Below are 20,150 nucleotides of genomic sequence, written 5' to 3'. Positions count from 1 at the left end.
TAGCCTCTGAAACAGCATTACAATGGAAAATAAGTGGTGCTTTATCAAGAAAAGACAAACAATTTATTTAAAAATAGGAGTAATCATGTATATTCGTCATGTCTAGTATCGAGAAGGCACACTAAAACAAACACGTGTACAACAACATATAACAAATAATACAGAAAACATTTCACTTTCCATTGGTAGAAATACAACATTACTTCAAATAATGTATATTTTGTGGGCTAATGTAAAATGTATGAAGCAGAAATTGGTCCGTATTTAATTCTCCAACATTGGGTCCAACGCTAGTAAGTGTGTCATGAGCACAAGCTCTGAGACTTAAACCTGAGAACTGTTGTGATTGGAAAGAATGGCATCTTTGACATTTAAAAACTAAGCCATCTCAACTATTCTGGGACTTCAATTTTCTAGTCCTGCGAGCGTTCACTTAATACAACTCCCCCAGATGTAGGAGGATGAAGTCAAATGGAGACCACATCTTCAAATAAAATGGGAGGGAATAACACATTTTTTATTTTTTTTTGAAAACAATCTTCATCAAGTGCATACCGATTACCCTAATGTTCCTTTGGAAAGGTCCTTATCGCGATTGCCGAGATTGCTTATCTCTCCCTTTCCTCTCTTTGGCAGAATTGCTACAGTACAGACCAGAGAGGTTTCTGTGACAGAGAAGAGAGCGAGAGAGACAGCAGATCCTGGAGAACACAGCGCTCATTACAACTCTCTGCTGCAGCTCCTCACAGGTATACACTGTCACTGAGAATACTAAATGAGGCCACAGCGCAGTCTCCTAGACAGGCTCAGCCATACAAAAAAACACACAGATTGGCCTAGAAAAGAAAATAAACATCCATTATGTGCAGGGTAGTACTATATAACAAACTAAACAACAATCTAAATGGTTCATTAAAAAACAACTTCACTCCCAAATAGGACGTGCACCAAGCAAAGATTTGATCTCAATCCCATTAAATGGAGGCTGGGGTGTTGGAATGGATTAGCTGTAGGTAGGCTATTATTGGCCTGGAGTGGGGGAATAATTAATAGAATAATGGAAGGTACAATCCGGTATTGTTTTAGTCTCTGCTCTAATCCATAATACTATGTTACGTGACGAAACAGCCTGGGCCTCACCAACAAAGGCAACCTACTTCCCTTTCCCATATCCTCCAGTCATTAACATGACTGTATATGGAGTCAGTCTCGGCTGCGCAGAAATCAAAGTGTTTGCTGGGTAGGGGTTTCGGTTCAGCTCAGATGAAGTTAAAGAGCTGACGAGTCAGCAGCTCGGTGACAATTAGGTTGCACAGCACAATCAACTTCCTCCATGTTTATAGCCCCCATGACCCAAATTATACACTCTTTGGTGTGATTGTAATAAAAACAGGTAATTAGGGCCAAAGCAGGCAAAAGGTATTTTGATCCAAACAAAGTGTAGACTTACTTAGGATATGGAGTGTAAATGCTGAAACTGGGTTATTGGTCTGTTACGTGAATTATTGCAAAACAATTAGTGCCGTTTTAACCTCAAGTGGCACTCCTGTCTAACAACAGAGTCCCTTATGGTTTGTCCTGAAGTAGGTTAACATCTACCATTGTTCTCTTCACTCTAAAAGCATTTCAGCCCATTCAATTGACTACTCGTACATATGATCTTATAGGCTGTGGTTGGAAGACCTTCCAGGGGGCAGACAACCATTGGAGAGAAAAAGACAGTTCCAAGGCATTGGTGAAGTCCTATGACTGGAAATGATTGACAAAAGCTTGTAATATACATTCACTGAAGAGGTCCATGTTGTTCCTTTAAATAAAGAGGCGTAGAAGAAACTTTGGACTAACTAGCCTTGGAACATCCTTCAGTGTTGTACAGTAATGTCGGAGGGGCAAAATGTCAAATGTCCACTATGCATAATGTTTGTCTATAAAATAAAATAAAAAAGCCAAGGCGGCAACCATGTGGTGAATGTCACACCACCAGGTAAGGCCTCAAAGGTCAAAGGGAAGGGGTCAAAAGGTCCTGTGTGGGGGGGGGGTTAAAGGTTGCCCTCGTCCAGCATCTTATTGACACCATCGCAAATCCTCTGCAGGTGGTTGCGGTACACCTCAGAGGGGCCGTAGAGAGCTGCCAGGAAGTCACAGTCTGCGAATTGGTTGAACACGTGGTTGACCCGCAAGTGGCTCTTGGCTGTTAGGTGGCGGTTGATGGCCTGGTGCAGCAGCTCACGGCACTCATTCAGGATGGCGCTCATCACACGCCGGTCGAATGTGAACTCGATCTGGTGGAAGCTGACAGCTGTCATGGCCAGTGTGTGGACCTTCTTCCTGGAAAGGAGACGGTGGCCATTGTTGTTATGCATGATGGCTTAGGTACAGTAGATGGCAAAGGACATCCCATTTCTCAGAGGGCCACAGTTTTTTTTTTCTCAGCCTAACACAATTGTTTTCATTAGGGCTGGAATAAAAACCTGTGCAAATTACAGCCCTCAACAACCAGGGTTGGCAACCCCAATCAAAGACTATTATACTCCTATTAAAAGATGCACTCCAGGATCTTAAGCATAACAAATGTGTAACATAGTACACAACTGGATGACTTAGTACACAATTTGATGATGTAGTACACAAAACAAAAACAGGGACCCCTTTCGCCTCATGAGCACCACTGGCTGAAATTATGCAACAGTTTGAGAGTTTATCTACAGCCATAATTACTAAATACATCAATCATAAATCAACCTGAAGCCCTCGACCAGCACCAGTTCCTCCCCGCTGAATTGGTTGTTGCGGTAGAGGACACCCAGCTTCACCACCATCTTGATGAGGTTCTTGATGATCTTCTGGGCCTCCTTGCGGTTGCGTGTGTACTCCTTGGTGACTCGGTAGAGCTCGTCCAGCACCTCGCTGCTGGTGTCATCAATGAACAGGTTGGCCACGCTCTTGGTGGCCATCTTGCTCATCAGCTTCTTCTGGGCCTGAAGGGCCAGGCTCTTAGTACTGAAGGAGTCCATGATGACGTCTGGAGAGAGAGTGAGAGAGAGGAGGTCATACAGATGGACACTCACTAGGTGACCCAGGTTTATTCGGCCAAAGCAATGTCGCAAAAAAACTCATCTTTGCGACATGTGTAATGGAGAAATTTTCCAAAGATGGACATTTTTATCTGTTCGACTAAGGTGGATTTTTCTTGTCAAACATTCTTTATTGCGAAAATAATGATGGAAAGTGTCATGTATAATAATTGGCGAATAATTTTGAAGGTACGCGGGTGTCATCACGTAACTAGAAAAGCTCCACTCCCACATTTCATTCTAAATGCCTAAATCTGGTTTTCCCACTATAGCAATTATGTTTTTTTTGCAGGACAAGGATGGTCCCGACTTTCAAGAATGCCTGAATTGATTCGCCTTACTTTTATGGTTGGCTGGCAAGCTTCACCATCCAATTATTTCAGATCTACAGGAGTGCAAGTATGACCATGTCACGGACTGCGGCGATTCGTTGGCACATGATAATTATTAGAATATGGCAAATATTATTCCATTATTGCATTCTATCCATGCTGGCTTTCGCGGGCTACCTGAGACATGAAACAGATAGGTGGGATGGCATTCAGGCTGTCGACAATTTATTATTGCGCAATTTGCCTAAATTAGTAATGAAACACTTCAACCACTTACATTTTTATTCTACACTGTAGATTTTTAGAGAAAAGGTGTATTTTTTTTCTTTCGGTGTGACATCATGTCCAGCTGTTTTTTAATCGACACAAGATAGTTAAAAGGAAATTGTCACATCTATTTTCAATGCCAACTTTTTAAATGTCTACAAAAAACAAAAAAAATCACTGGACAAGTTAATGGAAACATACTGAAACCTGATGGTGGATTTTCTTCACTTTGAATTACATACTTAGAGGAAATAACAGATGTTTATCTGGGATGCATTCATGACAAGATATGGGAAACATCTTTGCCTTTTGCATTTTTGGCGCCAGCAGATGATCCAAAATAAAAAAAAATTAAAGAAGAGGAAACAAAGGAAACAGACAATGAACAACTGTTTTATGCAAATGTTCACATCTAATTATTTCCTTTTCTCATCTGGATGAAGAAGCATTGAAGAGTCTTGCTATGGGTGTGCACTACTAGCATCCATTCCGATAACTATGATGTCATGGGACATGAACAACCAGTCCCTACAAAAGCTAGGCTAATCACAGAGATACCAGTGACATGATACAATAATGACATAATCAGATAAATTATTTGACCGTATTAGTGATTTAAATACTTGGATGGCTCACTACTTCCTCCAGCTAACTCAAGACAAGACAGTGGTACTTATTGTTGGAGCCAAAGCACAGAGAGAGAATCTGGCCGCACATTTTAATTCTTTGGCAATAAAGATAAAACACAGGTTTAAAAAAACCTAGGTGTCATTTTAGATTCTGAACTCCATTTCGAATCACACATTAGGAATGTGACCAAAATAGCTTTTACCACCTGAGGAACATTGATTATGTGTGGCCGTTTCTCTCTCAGGCTGGTACACAGAGGAACACATATCCATGCTTTTATTACAAGCAGGCTTGACTACTGTAATGCTCTCCTGTCTGATCTACCCAAGAAAGATATTGGTCAACTGAAAAACATACAGAATGCTGCAGCGCAGCTACTGACCAAGACCTGATGGAGAGCACACATTACACCGGTTTTAAAAGCTCTGCACTGGCTGAATTTTAAGATTCTTCGATTCATTTTTAAATCAATCCACGATTGTGCACCCCAATACATGTCAGACATGCTTTTAAGTTATGTACCCAGTAGGTCCCTCAGGTCCTCTGGCACTGGCCTTTTAATTATCCCAAAGCCTAGGACCAAGAGGCATAAAGAGGCAGCCTTTAGTTATTATGCCCTCAGCCTCTGGAATAGCCTGCCAGAGAATCTGAGGGGGGACGAAACTTTGGACATATTTAAAAGAGATGCTACAACAACGTTTTAGCTTTGCTTTTCCTCAGGGTGCTTTTTTATTCTCAGTTTTTATTGTTATTTTTTTGTTTTTTATCCTTGTATGTTTGTTGTGTAGTAAAACATTTATTTAAAACAAATATATATATATTCTGTGAAGTGCATTGTGTTGCATCCATGTCTGAAATGTGCAATATACATACAGCTTGATTTGAAGTTCTGCAAAGCAGCCAATGATAGGGCTGTCTCTGACTACTGGCTGAATACACATTTAGAACACAACATAGTTTTGTGTGTGAGGATTGCAAAGGGAACAACTGAATGCATTCAACCGAAATGTATCTTCTGCATTTAACCAAACCCCTCTGAATCAGAGAGGTGCAGTGGGCTGCCTTAATCAACGTCATCGGCACCCGGGGAGTAGTTGCTGTTGTGGGCAGAACAGCATGTTTTTTTTTTCACCTTGTCACCTCAGGGATTCGAACCAGCAACCTTTCAGTTACCGGCCCAACGCTCTTAACTGCTAGGCTACCTGCTGCTACCTGCTATAATGTATGCATATTTGTGTAGAGACTAGCTCCGAGCTCTCTCTGTGTGTGTGTGTGTGTGTGTGTGTGTGTGTGTGTGTGTGTGTGTGTGTGTGTGTGTGTGTGTGTGTTACCTGCCAAATGACAATGACTCAGAGGAACATTGTGGCAGCTCATAAACAATGGGTCAGGAGGCCACAGGCTTTCACATCTTCTGCATTTCCTCGGCCAGATGAGCCCGGGCCCCAAACATTACAGCAGCAGCGCCGCAACAACAGGAACAACAGGTTCAGGTTCAGCCTGCCTCAGCCCCTAATGAAGTAGGATGAGGTTAACCCTGGGTTGGCGCCCCCGCTTGGGTTGTGCCGTGGCGGAGATCTTTGTGGGCTATATTCGGCCTTGTCTCAGGATGGTAAGTTCGTGGTTGAAGATATCCCTCTAGTGGTGTGGGGGCTGTGCTTTGGCAAAGTGGGTGGGGTTATATCCTGCCTGTTTGGCCCTGTCCGGGGATATCATCGGATGGGGCCACAGTGTCTCTGACCCCTCCTGTCTCAGCCTCCGGTATTTATGCTGCAGTAGTTTGTGTGTCAGGGGGCTAGGGTCAGTTTGTTATATCTGGAGTATTTCTCCTGTCTTATCCGGTGTCCTGTGTGAATTTAAGTATGCTCTCTCTAATTCTCTCTTTCTTTCTCTCTCTTAGAGGACATGAGCCCTAGGACCATGCCACAGGACTACCTGGCATGATGACTCCTGGGCGTGCTGCTGCTCCAGTTTCAACTGTTCTGTTATTATTATTTGACTATGCTGCTCATTTATGAACTTTTGAACATCTTGGCCATGTTCTGTTATAATCTCCACCCGGCACAGCCAGAAGAGGACTGGCCACCCCTCGTAGCCTGGTTCCTCTCTAGGTTTTTTCCTAGGTTTAGGCCTTTCTAGGCAGTTTTTCCTAGCCACCGTGCTTCTACACCTGCATTGCTTGCTGTTTGGGGTTTTAGGCTGGGTTTCTGTACAGCACTTTGAGATATCAGCTGATGTACGAAGGGCTATATAAATATTTGATTTGAGATACAGCTCTAAAGTCAGGGTCTCATTTGATGGTTATAAGTTATGGAAGGTAAGCGGAGCCTAGATCTGTGCCTCTCTCTAGCATGCCACACGTCAGTATTTATTAGTATCACCTCTAATATAGGTCAGTATCCTAGCAATCTTTCCCCCCTCCAAGATGAAAACAACGTCAAACATGTATTAAAATCCTAAAATGTGATCGGATACTAATCCGAGTGCTCATATTCATGAACAGCAATATTTGCAATGTCTTATTTAAGCAATAAGGCCTGAGGGGGTGTGGTATTTGGCCAATATAGCACTGGTAAGGGCTGTTATTATGCACGACGCAACGCAGAGTGCCTGGACACAACCCTTAGCCGTAGTATATTGGCCAGATACCACAAACCCTGAGGTACCTTATTGCTACTATAAACTGGTTACCAACGTAATTAGAGCAGTAAAAATAAATGTTTTGGCATACCCCTGGTATACGGTCTGATAAACCACGGCTGTCAGCGAATCAGCATTCAGGGCTCAAACCACCCAGTTTATAATACTGTATAGCAGCTGACTGACTGCAGAATGAAATGTGCCTGCTATGTGACTTCTCCATCTTTTCAAGAATAACATTGGGTCTCCTTTGAGAGTGTCAGCGGGAGGCTTTTTCTTCCAAGGGAGTACCCATGTTACAAACCCGACAAGCTCTCCCTGCAACACTTGTCAGAGAGAGGGACACTCTGCCCCACTCTGCCCCCCATCAGTGGATGTAAAAACCGCCACTTTGCCTACCACATTCAATCACAATGTGTCAATGAGAATCTAAACAGGGATGCTTTGTGGTTAGTGACTGTACATCTCAAGACACACAAAGAAAATCTAGAAGTTCACGTCTCTCTCTGCTGGAATGATGAAAAAACATTGTTTTATTAAAAAAAGACACCTTTCAGAGCCTGGAGAGTGATTTTCAGGTGGCTCATTAAATGTCTCTCCCGTCAGAGAGAGAAGAACGGTCATGTTCTGATGACTAATACCTTAATGAAGTAGGTATAAAAAATATATATACAAAAAAATAAAAAATAAAAGCCTGTATTTGTCTTCCACCGCAGTCATTCCAAACACTTAACTTCAGATGTGATGGATACTCAGGAGCATCTGAAGTTTTATTCAAAGCAAAAAGAATGACCACAAATTCTTCCCAGTGCTGGCAATCAGAAATGCAGGGAGATCCTCTCGCTCTCTTGATGTCTCGCTTTTTCATGAGATGGAAGGCTTCATGAAAGGATCCTCTTGGGACAAGTGTTTAGAATGATGAAACGATTTTCTATCAAGTATTCCTGTCTTGGAACTGTGCAGTGTGAGTTATGGCCAAATATAAGCTGTTGTGTGAACCGGGCCCAGACAGAGAAAGCTTGGCCAAGCTTGACTCCCATCTCAGCACTATTTATACAGGCAATGCTTTAATGGATTCAAAACAGAACAAGATATGACAGCGACAACATTACTGTGTGTTCAGGCAAAATATACACCACCAACAACAGCGCAATTAATACTGGTTTGTGGGAGCTGGGTAGGCACTCTGGAATGAGAGACAAAATGATGCTGGCTAATCAATTGGATTTACAGTTTATCCAGAGAGAGCTTAAACCAGTTTAAAAAACAACAACCAAGACCTTAGTCAAAGCAGAACAGGCAGGCAAACATGTAGGCTAAAAAGGCACACATAACTCATAGAAATGAAACACTACCCGGACCTCTTTGGCAGCCAGGCAGTGTGCCCAGAAACACTCACCCTTCTGCAGGTGAAAAGTGTTCTCCACAGGCTCCATGCTGGGTGTGGTGAGAGGCTCAGAGAGGGTCTGTGGCGATTGGAGGGCCAGGCATGTGGCCCAAGCTCTGAACGTCTGTCTACCTACTGGTCAACCAGTCTAAAGTAGCGGTGCGTGGAGGGAAAAAAAGAAATCCCCGGGGAAGACATATCACAACCTGTGTGATAATTGTGTCATTTGCTCTATAACCTGTTCATTCATATTCCTTGCCACTGTGATATATAGGCCTAAAGCAGAGACAATAAGACACAGTGGCAGAATAAATTCAACCACACTTTTGTTTTATCACAAAACCAGATATCAACCCCTGTCCAGTGAAGTCCACAAAGCATATTGCATGTACAGTAACAGACAGTTACATGACCCACAGCAAGGTCAAGCAAGATAATGTTTCCGAACACTAAACAACTATTGATTTAGAACCACAGAGTTACCGCAAGTCGCAAAGAAAACAGTACCTGCCTCCACTATTCCAGCACCATTTCAACATAATCTCTGCTTAGTCTACTACAGTGACAACTAAAAGATACCAAAAACGATTTAGTCCAATCAACGTAAGCTAAATATGTGGCTGTCCATGGTTCTGATTTCTGTGTGTGTGTGTGTGTGTGTGTGCGCGCACGTTCATGCAAGAAGAAAAACATGTTTACTCACCCTACTTGTAGAGAAACACCAATGTCATCCTCTCTTTCATGTTGAGAAAACAGTCTATCACTCTGTCATACAGTACACACTTTCATATTTTGTTATTCTAGGCTACCAGGCTAAGATGCTTGCTCGCTAGACTAACTTCCATTCATAGGCAACGTTAACTAGTTAACATTAGCCTTCTACATCTAGCTACTGTACATATTGAACTTCCCTCCTTTCAGGCTAGAAGCACAACAATGTATGAATTAATAGTTGGATCAGAATATCCATTATAGTTATTGGCCAGCACAGGTCCAAAAACCACAAGTCCAAATCACTATCTCCATCCATGCTTATTGAGGAAAAGGTCAATTTTAGCTGGTTTCCCTTGACACTTTTTTTGGGTGCACCAAGACCACTCACAGTTGAGCTTGTGCAGTTTAGCTCAACGCTGCTTGGCTCATTTCTATGCTCGCTGGCTTCCTTTGCCTTCAATGGTACGGGCGGCAACAACGTCATACTCATTTGGACCAGACAGCATCAGATATTTGGCCTACACGGAGACAGAGGGGGCGCTATTTTTCGCTCGCTCGGATTCTTTCTCCTGTGAGATACATTCAGCCTCTTGCGAATTGAAAGAAAATAATAAAACACAATGACAAAAAATAAATAAAATAAAAATAATTTATACTTTTTGGGGGGGAAGCCTGGCATCCATGAATACACCTCACTGCCTGTCAGTCAGGCTAGTATGATCAGATGTCAGATGAGAGAGCCCCAGTGATTGGATACACCCCGAACTCCCTGTCCTGCCCACTCAGCCTCAGGCTCCACCCCCCTTCTAAACCCAAGGACAAATTATACTAATCCCCACCCATTCTCAAGGCTGCTACCCCCAACTCAAAACTAGATTGGCTGGCAGAAAACCTGTGTAGAAGTTTCCATGAAACTACTTTTTAAAAAATCCAGGTGGAATAAAATCAGCAGGTCTGGAAATATTGTATCTACATTACTTCAAACAAGGGTTTATATTATTCTGGAGTGAATAATATGTTTTAGCCTACATACATAACATGAATTCAAAATAAGGGAAAGGGGGGGAGGGGGAAATCCCCATAGACTTTTTCAGTACTGTAACGAGTCTCAGGAACTTAGATTTACAGAAATGTATGATATCCCCCTTATCTACAATAAGAGACAATGCACAAGAGCGATTCCACGCTGGCACGGCCCAAATTTTTGTTGGGCTCTCTCTGATTGAATTTATGTGAGAATTGCCAGAACAGTGGGAGGAAGGATGCTTAACATTTGTATTACAAAATCATGAAAGTGGCCATTTTAGACCTTTTTTTAGAGCTACAGTGAGTGGGGTCTAAAAAGTGGAGCAAAAATTAATATATGAAATAATTCAAATACTAAGCCATATTCTATGCTCAAAAAAATTGGGGAATTGTATTATTTTAAACTAATACAATTGCTCAGAGAAAGAAATGTTTAACAAGTAAGATGTTTTTCTTCCTCAAAAAGATACACCCTTGTTTTCAATACCTCACCATACGAGGATAGTGGCACTGAGCCTTTTTCTAACCATTTTTTTTTTATATAAGATTGGCAAACCATAATTTTCGGACTCAAATGTCTACATGGAAGACCCTACGATCTGTGAATCGTACAGATAACATCTTGGTGTCTTTATAGTGTGCTCTAAAATATAGAGTATGGCTATATTCTGAAATATTTAAAAAGTACCCTTTGTGATTGAGCTTATTTTAGACATTTTATGGACAACGTACTCTTCAAACATCAAATTTCCAGGTTGGGCTCTCTGCTACTTTTGATGAAATTATCAATTTTTGTACATACAAATTGACATTATTGGTGATTACACAAATCAAAGCCCTCCAAATAACCAGCAAAGGGAGTTCACTATGAAGCCATTTTCCCCATTTACTGTGTTGGTGGTGCTCATAAAATGTATCAAAAATTGTAAAAGTAGCAGAGAGCACTCACTGGAAATTGTATATATGGTGCGTTCGGAAAGTATTCAGACCCCTTCACCTTTCGTTATAGCCTTATTCTAAAATGTATTAAATTGTATTTTACACTACACACAATACCCCATAATGACAAAGAAAAAACAGGTTTAGAATTTTTTGCAAATGTATTCTAAATAAAGAACTGATACATCACATTTACATAAGTATTCAGACCCTCAGTACTTTGTTGAAGCACCTTTGGCAGCGATTACAGTCTCAAGTTTTCTTGGGTATAAACTACAAGCTTGGCACACCTGTATATGGGGAGTTTCTCCCATTCTTCTCTGCAGATCCTCTTAAGCTCTGTCAGGTTGGATAGGGAGTGTCGCTGCACAGTTACTTCCAGGTCTCTCCAGAGATGTTCGATCTGGTTCAAGTCCGGGCTCTGGCTGGGCCACTCTGGCTGGGACATTCACAGACTTCTCCCGAAGCCACTCCTGCATTGTCTTGGCTGTGTGCTTAGGGTCGTTGTCCTGTTGGAAGGTGAACCGTCACCCCAGTCTGAGCGCTCTGGAGCAGGTTTTCATCAAGGATCTCTCTGTATTTTGCTCCGTTCATCTTTCCCTCAATCCTGACTAGTCTCCCAGTCCCTGCCACTGAAGAACATCCCCACAGTAGGATGCTGACACCACCATGGTATTGGCCAGGAGATAAGCGGTGCCTAGTTTCCTCCAGACGTGACGCTTGGCATTCAGGCCAAAGAGTTCAATCTTGCTTTCATCACACCAGAGAATCTTGTTTCTCATGGTCTGTGAATCTTTAGGTGCCTTTTGGCAAACTCCAAGGGGGCTGTCATGTGCCTTTTACTGAGGAGTGACTTCCATTTAGCCACTCTACCATAAAGGCCTGATTGGTGGAGTGCTGCAGAGATGGGAGAACTTTCCAGAAGAACAACCATCTCCACAGAGGAACTCTGGAGCTCTGTCAGAGTGACCATCGGGTTCTTGTTCACCTCCCTGACCAAGGCCCTTCTCCCCCAATTGCTCAGTTTGGCCGGGCGGCCAGCTCTAGGAAGAGTCTTGTTGGTTCCAAACTGCTTCCATTTAAGATTGATGCAGGCCACTGTGTTCTTGGGGACCTTCAATGCTGCAGACATTTTTTGGTACCCTTCCCCAGATCTGTGCCTCGACACAATCCTGTCTCGGAGCTCTATGGACAAATCCTTTAACTTCATGGCTTGGTTTTTGCTCTGACATACACTGTCAGCCTTTCCAAATCGTGTCCAATCAATTTAATTAATTTACCACAGGCAGACTCCAATCAAGTTTTAGAAACATCAAGGATGATCAATGGAGACAGGATGCAACTGAGCTCAATTTCAAGTCTCACAGGAAAGGGTCTTAATACTTATGTAAATAAGGTATATGTTTTTTTTATTTTTTTATTTAAAACTTTTAACACATTTGCAAAAATGCCTAAAAACCTGTTGTCGCATTGTCATTATGGGTATTGTGTGTAGATTGATGAGGGGCAAAAATGATTGAATCCACTTTAGAATGAGGCCGCAACTTAACAAAATGTGGAAAAAGTGAAGGTCTCTGAATACTTTGAATGCACTGTATTTGTAGAGTATATTGTTTAAAAAAAAGTTTTTAAATTAACTAAATCAAAAGGGGTACTTTTGACATATTAACAAATTAATCTACTAAATTGTATTTCAGAATTTAGCGACACTAAGGGGGTTTTCACATATGAAATGCAGTACCCTGGTGGGGTTTCCTAGAGCATTATTAGCAAAACGCACATTATACATGACGTTAGCTAGCTAGCTTGTTTACAACGGAGAAAAATGTTCCACGCGATTAGGGCTGCTGCGTCACAATACCTGGTATTTTGGTCCTGGATCTTGGACCCACTACTCACGCAGGTCCAGGATTAATTTCAGCCAGAGTTCACATGATTTATAGCGCTCTCAGGGTGCCAAACACTACAGGATCCAGATCATAAGGGGATATGTGAAAGCACCCTTGGTGTTTTCTGTATCATATACGGTTAATAGGTCATTGGGTCTGTACAGGTCTAAAAACTTCCTAAAATTACAATGTCATGGTTCTCAAAAATGGTTTGTGTTACAAATTTAAAAAGCATATCAAACGTCTTTCCTCCCAATGAAGTTTCTATGTGAGAATTGCTAGAACAATCTGAGATAGCCTGAAAATATTTTGGGTATGCTGGCATGGAATCGCCCAAAATGGTCTTGTAAGATGTAGTTGTGATTTGTGTAGAGTCTGAACTGATCACCTCACAATCAGCTATTCACATGAAACATTTCCACTGTCTGGTAATGAATTAGGATTACTGGCTGCTGCATATGTATCTTTCGTCAAGGTTTTCTCTGTCTGCTCTTGAGGTGTTGCATAAAAGTGGAGGTGCAGTTTTGTATGGCTGTATGTGTGCATGCGTACATGGTTGTGCAGGTATATATAGTGTTTGAGTGGGTTTATTTGGTGTGTGTGTGTGTGTAGTATGTACCTCGGTGTGTTTCAAATTTTAATGTCACATGCACAAGTACAGTGAAATAGCTTTGCGAGTGTGCGCGTGTGCCGTCGCTCTCTCATCCTCCCACACTGTGTCAGGGGTTGTGCACGGTGCCTAATAGGGAGACGGTGCGCCTTCACTCACAAACCATCCTTTTTTTATTGTCTTCTCAGATCTAAAAGAGCCTGCTGCTGTTTAATAATGAATATGGCTTCATAAAATGTATCACAGATTAATAATTGATACATCCAATTTAAAAAATAGACCAGGGTAAGAAGTTTGCCGTGATGCCACAGGTGAACCAGGAACAGGGCTGAGGGGCCAAACTCAAACAACATCAGGGACAAATGGTGGACAATAATATATGAAGAATGTGAATGAATAAGGTGGGCAACCAGGAAATGAAATGTGCAGGTGTGATGCAGCAGTGATATCCATGTCATAGATAAGTCCGTAAAGGTTGAAAGTAAATACAAGCCAAAACCTGGGTAAGACAATAGCCTCATAGATAAAGGTAGATGACTTCTAGATGAACAACTCGCCTGTCGCGCTCACACAAAGTCATGTGAACATTAAGACATTCCCACTCTTAATATGTTAGAATCTGTAGGACCAAGGGACATTATTGTATATTTGGATTTTTAAAAAATATATAGATATTTTAATAGTGTGTTCTATTGTAACATTGTAATGATGTTGATTGTTTTTTGCCCAGGGACTACAGGTGAAAATTAGCTCTCTAGCTAAATCTGGTGCAATGGCATGTTTTAATGACCTTTTTATATAACCAGGTAAGTCAGTTAAGAACAAATTCTCATTTACAATGACGGCCTACCACGGCCAAACCCGGACGACGCTGGGACAATTGTGCGCTGCTCGTTGCACCCTGACAAATCAACAGAAATAAAAAATAAAAAGAGAAACAATGTCCCAAATCTATGTAATTTTTCTCTAGTCTGTCATATATGGTTTACTTTCTAGGTAGGATAAGGGAGGATTCACTGCCCTTCCAAGGGAATGTGGACCTATTGTTTTAAGTTTCCTAGGTAACAGCTGAAGCTGCCTGGCCAACTGAACTTTGCAGTCTTGTAATCAGGTGAAACATCTCTGTGCTGCTCTTGTCAAGGAGTTCCATCGCCACAGGAATAATCATACATTTCTAGCAGTGCTTGAGTGGCAGAAATCATGACAAACAGGTTCAACATCAATTCATGTTAAGGAAATTAAGCTGAGGACATGACCAAAGTAGACCTCAGTTCTCAGTTGGCTGAGCAACCAAACTTTAGCAGTAACTGACCTACTTGGTTGTCAGCCATAGCCAGCAAGGGTAGCAACGAACATACAGTACATACACAGTGGGGTAGCAACAATAAATAATTTCTGGTTAAAGCTGCAAAAGGCAACTCATTCCAGGCCGCAATTCATGCAAACGTTCATATTCTCCTTTTACTAGTGAGATGAACATAGTTAGTGTTGTATGATAAATTGTACTACCTGCCAGAAGATACACAGAGAGGGCATTCATACACATACTTCAAAGAGAATGAATGGCTTGCGCAGGAAAGAATATTTGGAGCATGTCAATTCAGCATAGTTTACCTCAAAACTATGGGAGTTGAATTATGTTTATATAGGCTTACTATGTGATAGGGGAGTTTGAAAATTCAATAAAGAAATATGACAAACACTAAGCTACACCATTCATCACGACTGTTAAAATATATATATATTTGTAAGTTAATTTCATATTGTAAAGCTGTCTTTCAAAACTCATACTGTATATTAATATTAATCAAACAAAGGAAATAAAAATCGAATTCTAAATCTATACATTCCACAATATCGTATATTAATGATTGAAAATCTAATGATATTACACCCCTATTCAGGTTGTGTGCTAGCTGGGCACCCCTTCCTTGACCCAATTCTTCCACCTCCCCCACCCCTCCATTGTATAGTTTCAAAGGACTACATAGCAAACAATACTGCGTGTTTCTCAAAGACTTAAATCTTTATCATTCAGTAAAATACCATTAATTTACCTTTCCTTCAAATCAAACCGGATGCGGGGCGTGAGTCAAAACACCGCGGAGCACACTGCTACAATTTGACAATTTAATCTAGGATTAATCTCGAGTCTTCATCATGGCAATCCATAGCAAGTCAATGTACAGCTCCATGAATCGGACCTTCGTCTTTCCTCGAGAAAAAGGATCTTCTCAGTCGATTTAATGTAAATGTATGTTGTATTAGGTGCTATTGTGTAAATAATTTAGTGTTTTCTTCTCTCCCTGTTGTAACCCGACTCCTACTCACAAAAAGTTTCAAACTTGAAGGACTTCGAAAGTTCAAGATTGATGGTATTATGGACCAATGGAAGAGCCTAGTAAGATTGGCCAAACCAGTCACACTGTGGGAAAAGCCATTTATAGAGTCAACATTCCGTATCCCCCTCCCCATTCTGTTTCCAGTAATTATCCTCATCTTTCTCCGAAATCCAAGGTTGAGAATTTCCCAAATAAAATGGCATTAAGGGAACAATGAGCAGGAACTATGGGGAGTTGGTTAATGTTATAAACAAAAAGTCCAGTGGACTACACAATTATTTAATCATAACTCATGAAGATGAATATTTGACCTCATTAAAGGAAAATATTGCCTCAGTAGCTGAGTTGGGTAACTTTATTAATCACAAACGGATTCATGTAGAACACACACACAGAGAGAGAGAGAGAGAGAGAGATTGTTAAACCAGACATTAGGTGTTTAACAGCAGATGTTTTCTGGAAAGGACAGCACAGTTTTTCCCCTGGTCTATGAAGTGATGGGTTTAGCAGGAATTCCAGAGGTTATGTTGTTCATTGTGAATAGCATGTTTTAAACAATCAACAAGCCCTTTTTTTCTGTTATGGACCTGATAAAAATGAATATAAATATCTCATAAACATTCAAACCACATTAAATAGGGCTATTTCAAACATATATTGTAGGTTACATGCATATTCTTAATCTTATTTATAGAATATCGCCACATTCATATAGTTAGTTCATAGGCTACTCTGCAATCCAGTCATCCATAATATTATTGATTTTTATGCTTATTGTCATCCTTATCACAGCATTCCTGCATCCGCGTGGTGCATTGGGTTGTGTTAATTCGATGGCAAGCTTGTTCAGGAGCGCCATTTAGTGGAGTGTTTGGATATTGCCACTTTCTAACAATGACAAACTGCACCAAACATTGATACACTGTAGGTCATCTTTGAGCCACACTATAACCATTGAGATACACACTCTATTCAATTGTCATGTATCCTACATAGAAACACCCATAGAAAGGTGACCGAATAATGATTCAACTTGATTACATACATGTCCTCTGTGATTACTTGGCAAAAGACAAAAAAACATGTTTTAGTGTATACAGAAACCAATAGACACACATGAGCATGAGATATGTAATTTTAAGATACGTAATTTACATAAATAAACTAATGTCATCAAATTTGGTAAAAAGACAACATTTCAACTGCATTTCCCATGCGCCTCAGCAATGCCGTGCTCAAGACCCCTTGGAACTCGGAAACTTGGAAATTTCCGACTTGGAAACTCATTGTGGAAAAATGAGGTTCCCACTTGGAAAGTATCAGAATCAACCAATGTATATATGAACGGACAAATCCATAGATCACGTGACACCATTCATTCCAATGTGAAGGCTCTTGCCACAGATTTCCAACTCGGGAACTCTGCAGGCCTCTTTCTAGAGCTCCGACTTTCCGACCTGAAGATCACTGATGTCATGATTTGAACTCGTATTTTCAGAGTTCCCAGTTGTCTTCAACGCACCATAAATCGCGCATTGAAGCCAAATAAAGTTGGTCAAGTGACGTTGCAGGCTAGCTCAGTGATGCCCCTCTCATTGAGTAATACCGTTTTCAAAAACAATTGGGACATCAAAAAAATACGAGGTCAAATCATTACATCAGTGATCTTCAGGTCGGAAATTCGGAGCTCTATAAAGAGGCCAGAGTTCCCTAGTTGGAATTCCGAATTGAATGACCGTTCAATTCAATTTTCCCTTTTTTTCCTTTGATTCCAGTTGTTTTGAACGCAGTATTACTCAAGTTGAAGGCCAGCCGGGGTGGTGCAGGCTTCCAGTAGCAACTAAACTGTCCTTCAAATCAAATGTTATTTGTCAGAGATAAAAGTAACAAATAATTAAAGAGCAGCAGTAAATAACAATAGCGAGAGTACTGTATACACAGGGGGTACATGGTGTCAACGTAAATGAGGTAATATGTACATGTAGGTAGAGTTATTAAAGTGACTATGCATAGATAATAACAGAGGGGGGAGGGGGGGTGCAAATAGTCTGGGTAGCCATTTGATTAGATGTTCAGGAGTCTTATGGCTTGGGAGTAGAAGCTGTTTAAAAGCCTCTTGGACCGAGACTTGGCGCTTGCTGTGCGGTAGCAGAGAGAACAGTCTATGACTAGGGTGGTATAGAGGTCCTGAATGGCAGGAAGCTTGGCCCCTGTGATGTACTGGGCCGTACGCACTACCCTCTGTAGTGCTTTGCGGTCGGAGACCGAGCAGTTGCCATACCAGGCAGTGTTGCAACCCGTCAGCATGCTCTCGATGGTGCAGCTGTAAAACCTTTTGAGGATCTGAGGACCCATGCCAAATCTTTTCAGTCTCCTGAGGGGGAATAGGTTTTGTCGTGCCCTCTTCATGACTGTTGTGGTGTGCTTGGACCCTGTTAGTTTGTTGGTGATGTGGATGCCAAGGACTTGAAGCTCTCAACCTGCTCCACTACAGCCCCGTCAATGAGAATGGGGACGTGCTCGGTCTTCCATTTCCTGTAGGCCACAATCATCTCCTTTGTCTTGATCATCTTGAGGGAGAGGTTGTTGTCCTTGCATCACACGGTCAGGTCTCTGACATCCTCCCCATAGGCTGTCTCATTGTTGTCGGTGATCAGGCCTACAACTGTTGTGTCATCTGCAAACTTAATGATGGTGTTGGAGTCGTGCCTGGCCATGCAGTCATGAGTGAACAGGGAGTACTGAGCTGACCTGTTTAAAGGTCTTACTCACATCGACTGAGGAGAGCTTGATCATACAGTTGTCCGGAACAGCTGATGCTCTCATAAATGTTTCAGCGTTTCTTGCCTCGAAGCGAGCAAGTTATTTAGCTCGTCTGGTAGGCTCATGTCACTGGGCAGCTCTCGGCTGTGCTTCCCTTTGTAGTCTGTAATAGTTTACCCTGCCACATCAGATGAGTGCCGGAGCCGGTGTAGTATGATTGGATCTTAGTCCTGTATTGACTCTTTGCCTGTTTGATGGTTCGTCAAACCGCATAGCGGGATTTCTTATAAGCTTCCGGGTTAGATTCCTGCTCCTTGAAAGCGGCAGCTCTACCCTTTAAATCAGTGCGAATGTTGCCTGTATTCCATGGTTTCTGGTTGGGGTATGTACATAGTCACTATGGGGACGACGTCATTGATGCACTTATTGATGAAGCAAGTGACTGATGGGGTGTACTCCTCAATGCCATTGGAAGAATCCTGGAACATTTTCCAGTCTGTGCTAGCAAAACAGTCCTGTAGTTTAGCATCTGCTTCATCTGACCACTTTTTTATAGACCGAATCACTGGTGCTTCCTGCTTTAATTTTTGCTTGTAAGCAGTAATCAGGAAGATAGAGTTATGGTCAGATTTGTCAAGTGGAGGGTGAGCTTTGTACTCGTCTCTGTATGTGGAGTAAAGGTGGTCTATAGTTTTTCCCCTCTGTTTTCACATTTAACATGCTGATAGAAATGAGGTAAAACTGATTACGTTTCCCTGCAGCAGTAAAGGACATGCATCTGGTGGGTTAGAAGCAATTATTTGTACGATGATTTTCGTTATCCCCTGGAATAGGAAGCTCTATGCAAAAATAGTATGCACATTTTAACTCAGGGGTCTGAGTTTCCGAGCAGTGTTGCCAACTTAACGACTTTGTCCCTATATTTAGAGAGTATTCAGACCCCTCGAGACACATTTTCAAAAAAGCAACTTGCGCCTAATCTAGCTACTTTTTCTGGTTTTATTGGAGACTTTTGGAGACTCTGACATGAAAGCACGTATCGTTCTTATTCTTCTCAACGAGCAGTGGGTGCCGCCGTGGGCCCCACCTCAGTCCCAAAGTACTCACAGGCGGCCCAGTCCTCGCGCAGCAATCCCTCCCAGCTGCAGTCAGAGCAGGAGATGTTCACCCCTCCTCGTCCAGACTGCAAATGAATCGTGCATGCGGGAAGCCGCTGCTGGCTGATCCCGCCCTGACTTACATAAAAAAACAATTAACCTGAATTAGGGCCAGACTAGTTACCATAATTTTCTCACATTGCCATTGACAATTTTTTCTATTGTCTCTTTTTGGTCCATTCAGATTGTTAATGGAGATTGTATACAAAAAATGTAAAAAATGTTATGGTTAAAAATGTTCATGTTTTACTGTGACTTGTTGTAGGCTCCTAAGTGGACCATAAGGTTAAAAACCAAACCAAATTAAGAAAACTAAACAAAAAAATATATATAGATATAAAATAAAAAATGAACTAACTCCGCCAGAGTGTCTCTTTTGGGTC

The 20,150-nt window shown here is 41.6% G+C and overlaps 1 protein-coding gene across 4 annotated transcripts; it reads right to left on the bottom strand.

The window, feature by feature from the left end:
- Positions 1-36: 36 nt before the first annotated feature.
- LOC110524190 (tumor necrosis factor alpha-induced protein 8-like protein 1) lies at positions 37-19,829 on the bottom strand. Of its 4 annotated transcripts, none has more exons than XM_036977982.1 (3): positions 19,718-19,829; positions 2,743-3,022; positions 37-2,328 (listed from the first exon to the last, which is right to left on the bottom strand). In XM_036977982.1, exons 2-3 carry the CDS (start codon positions 3,012-3,014, stop codon positions 2,040-2,042), a joined length of 561 nt encoding a protein of 186 aa, XP_036833877.1. In that variant the 5' UTR covers positions 3,015-3,022; positions 19,718-19,829; the 3' UTR covers positions 37-2,039. The 4 variants fall into 4 exon arrangements, with proteins under 4 accessions (XP_036833877.1, XP_021459281.2, XP_036833876.1 ...); XM_021603606.2 differs by lacking the exon at positions 19,718-19,829 and adding an exon at positions 15,563-15,926; XM_036977981.1 differs by lacking the exon at positions 19,718-19,829 and adding an exon at positions 15,837-15,916.
- Between the last annotated feature and the right edge of the window lie 321 nt (positions 19,830-20,150).

Source organism: Oncorhynchus mykiss, chromosome 5 (assembly GCF_013265735.2).
Source record: "Oncorhynchus mykiss isolate Arlee chromosome 5, USDA_OmykA_1.1, whole genome shotgun sequence".
Lineage (NCBI taxonomy): Eukaryota > Metazoa > Chordata > Actinopteri > Salmoniformes > Salmonidae > Oncorhynchus > Oncorhynchus mykiss.
The sequence above is the reverse complement of the archived record's forward strand: the minus strand, read 5'-3'. Positions and strand labels throughout refer to the sequence as shown.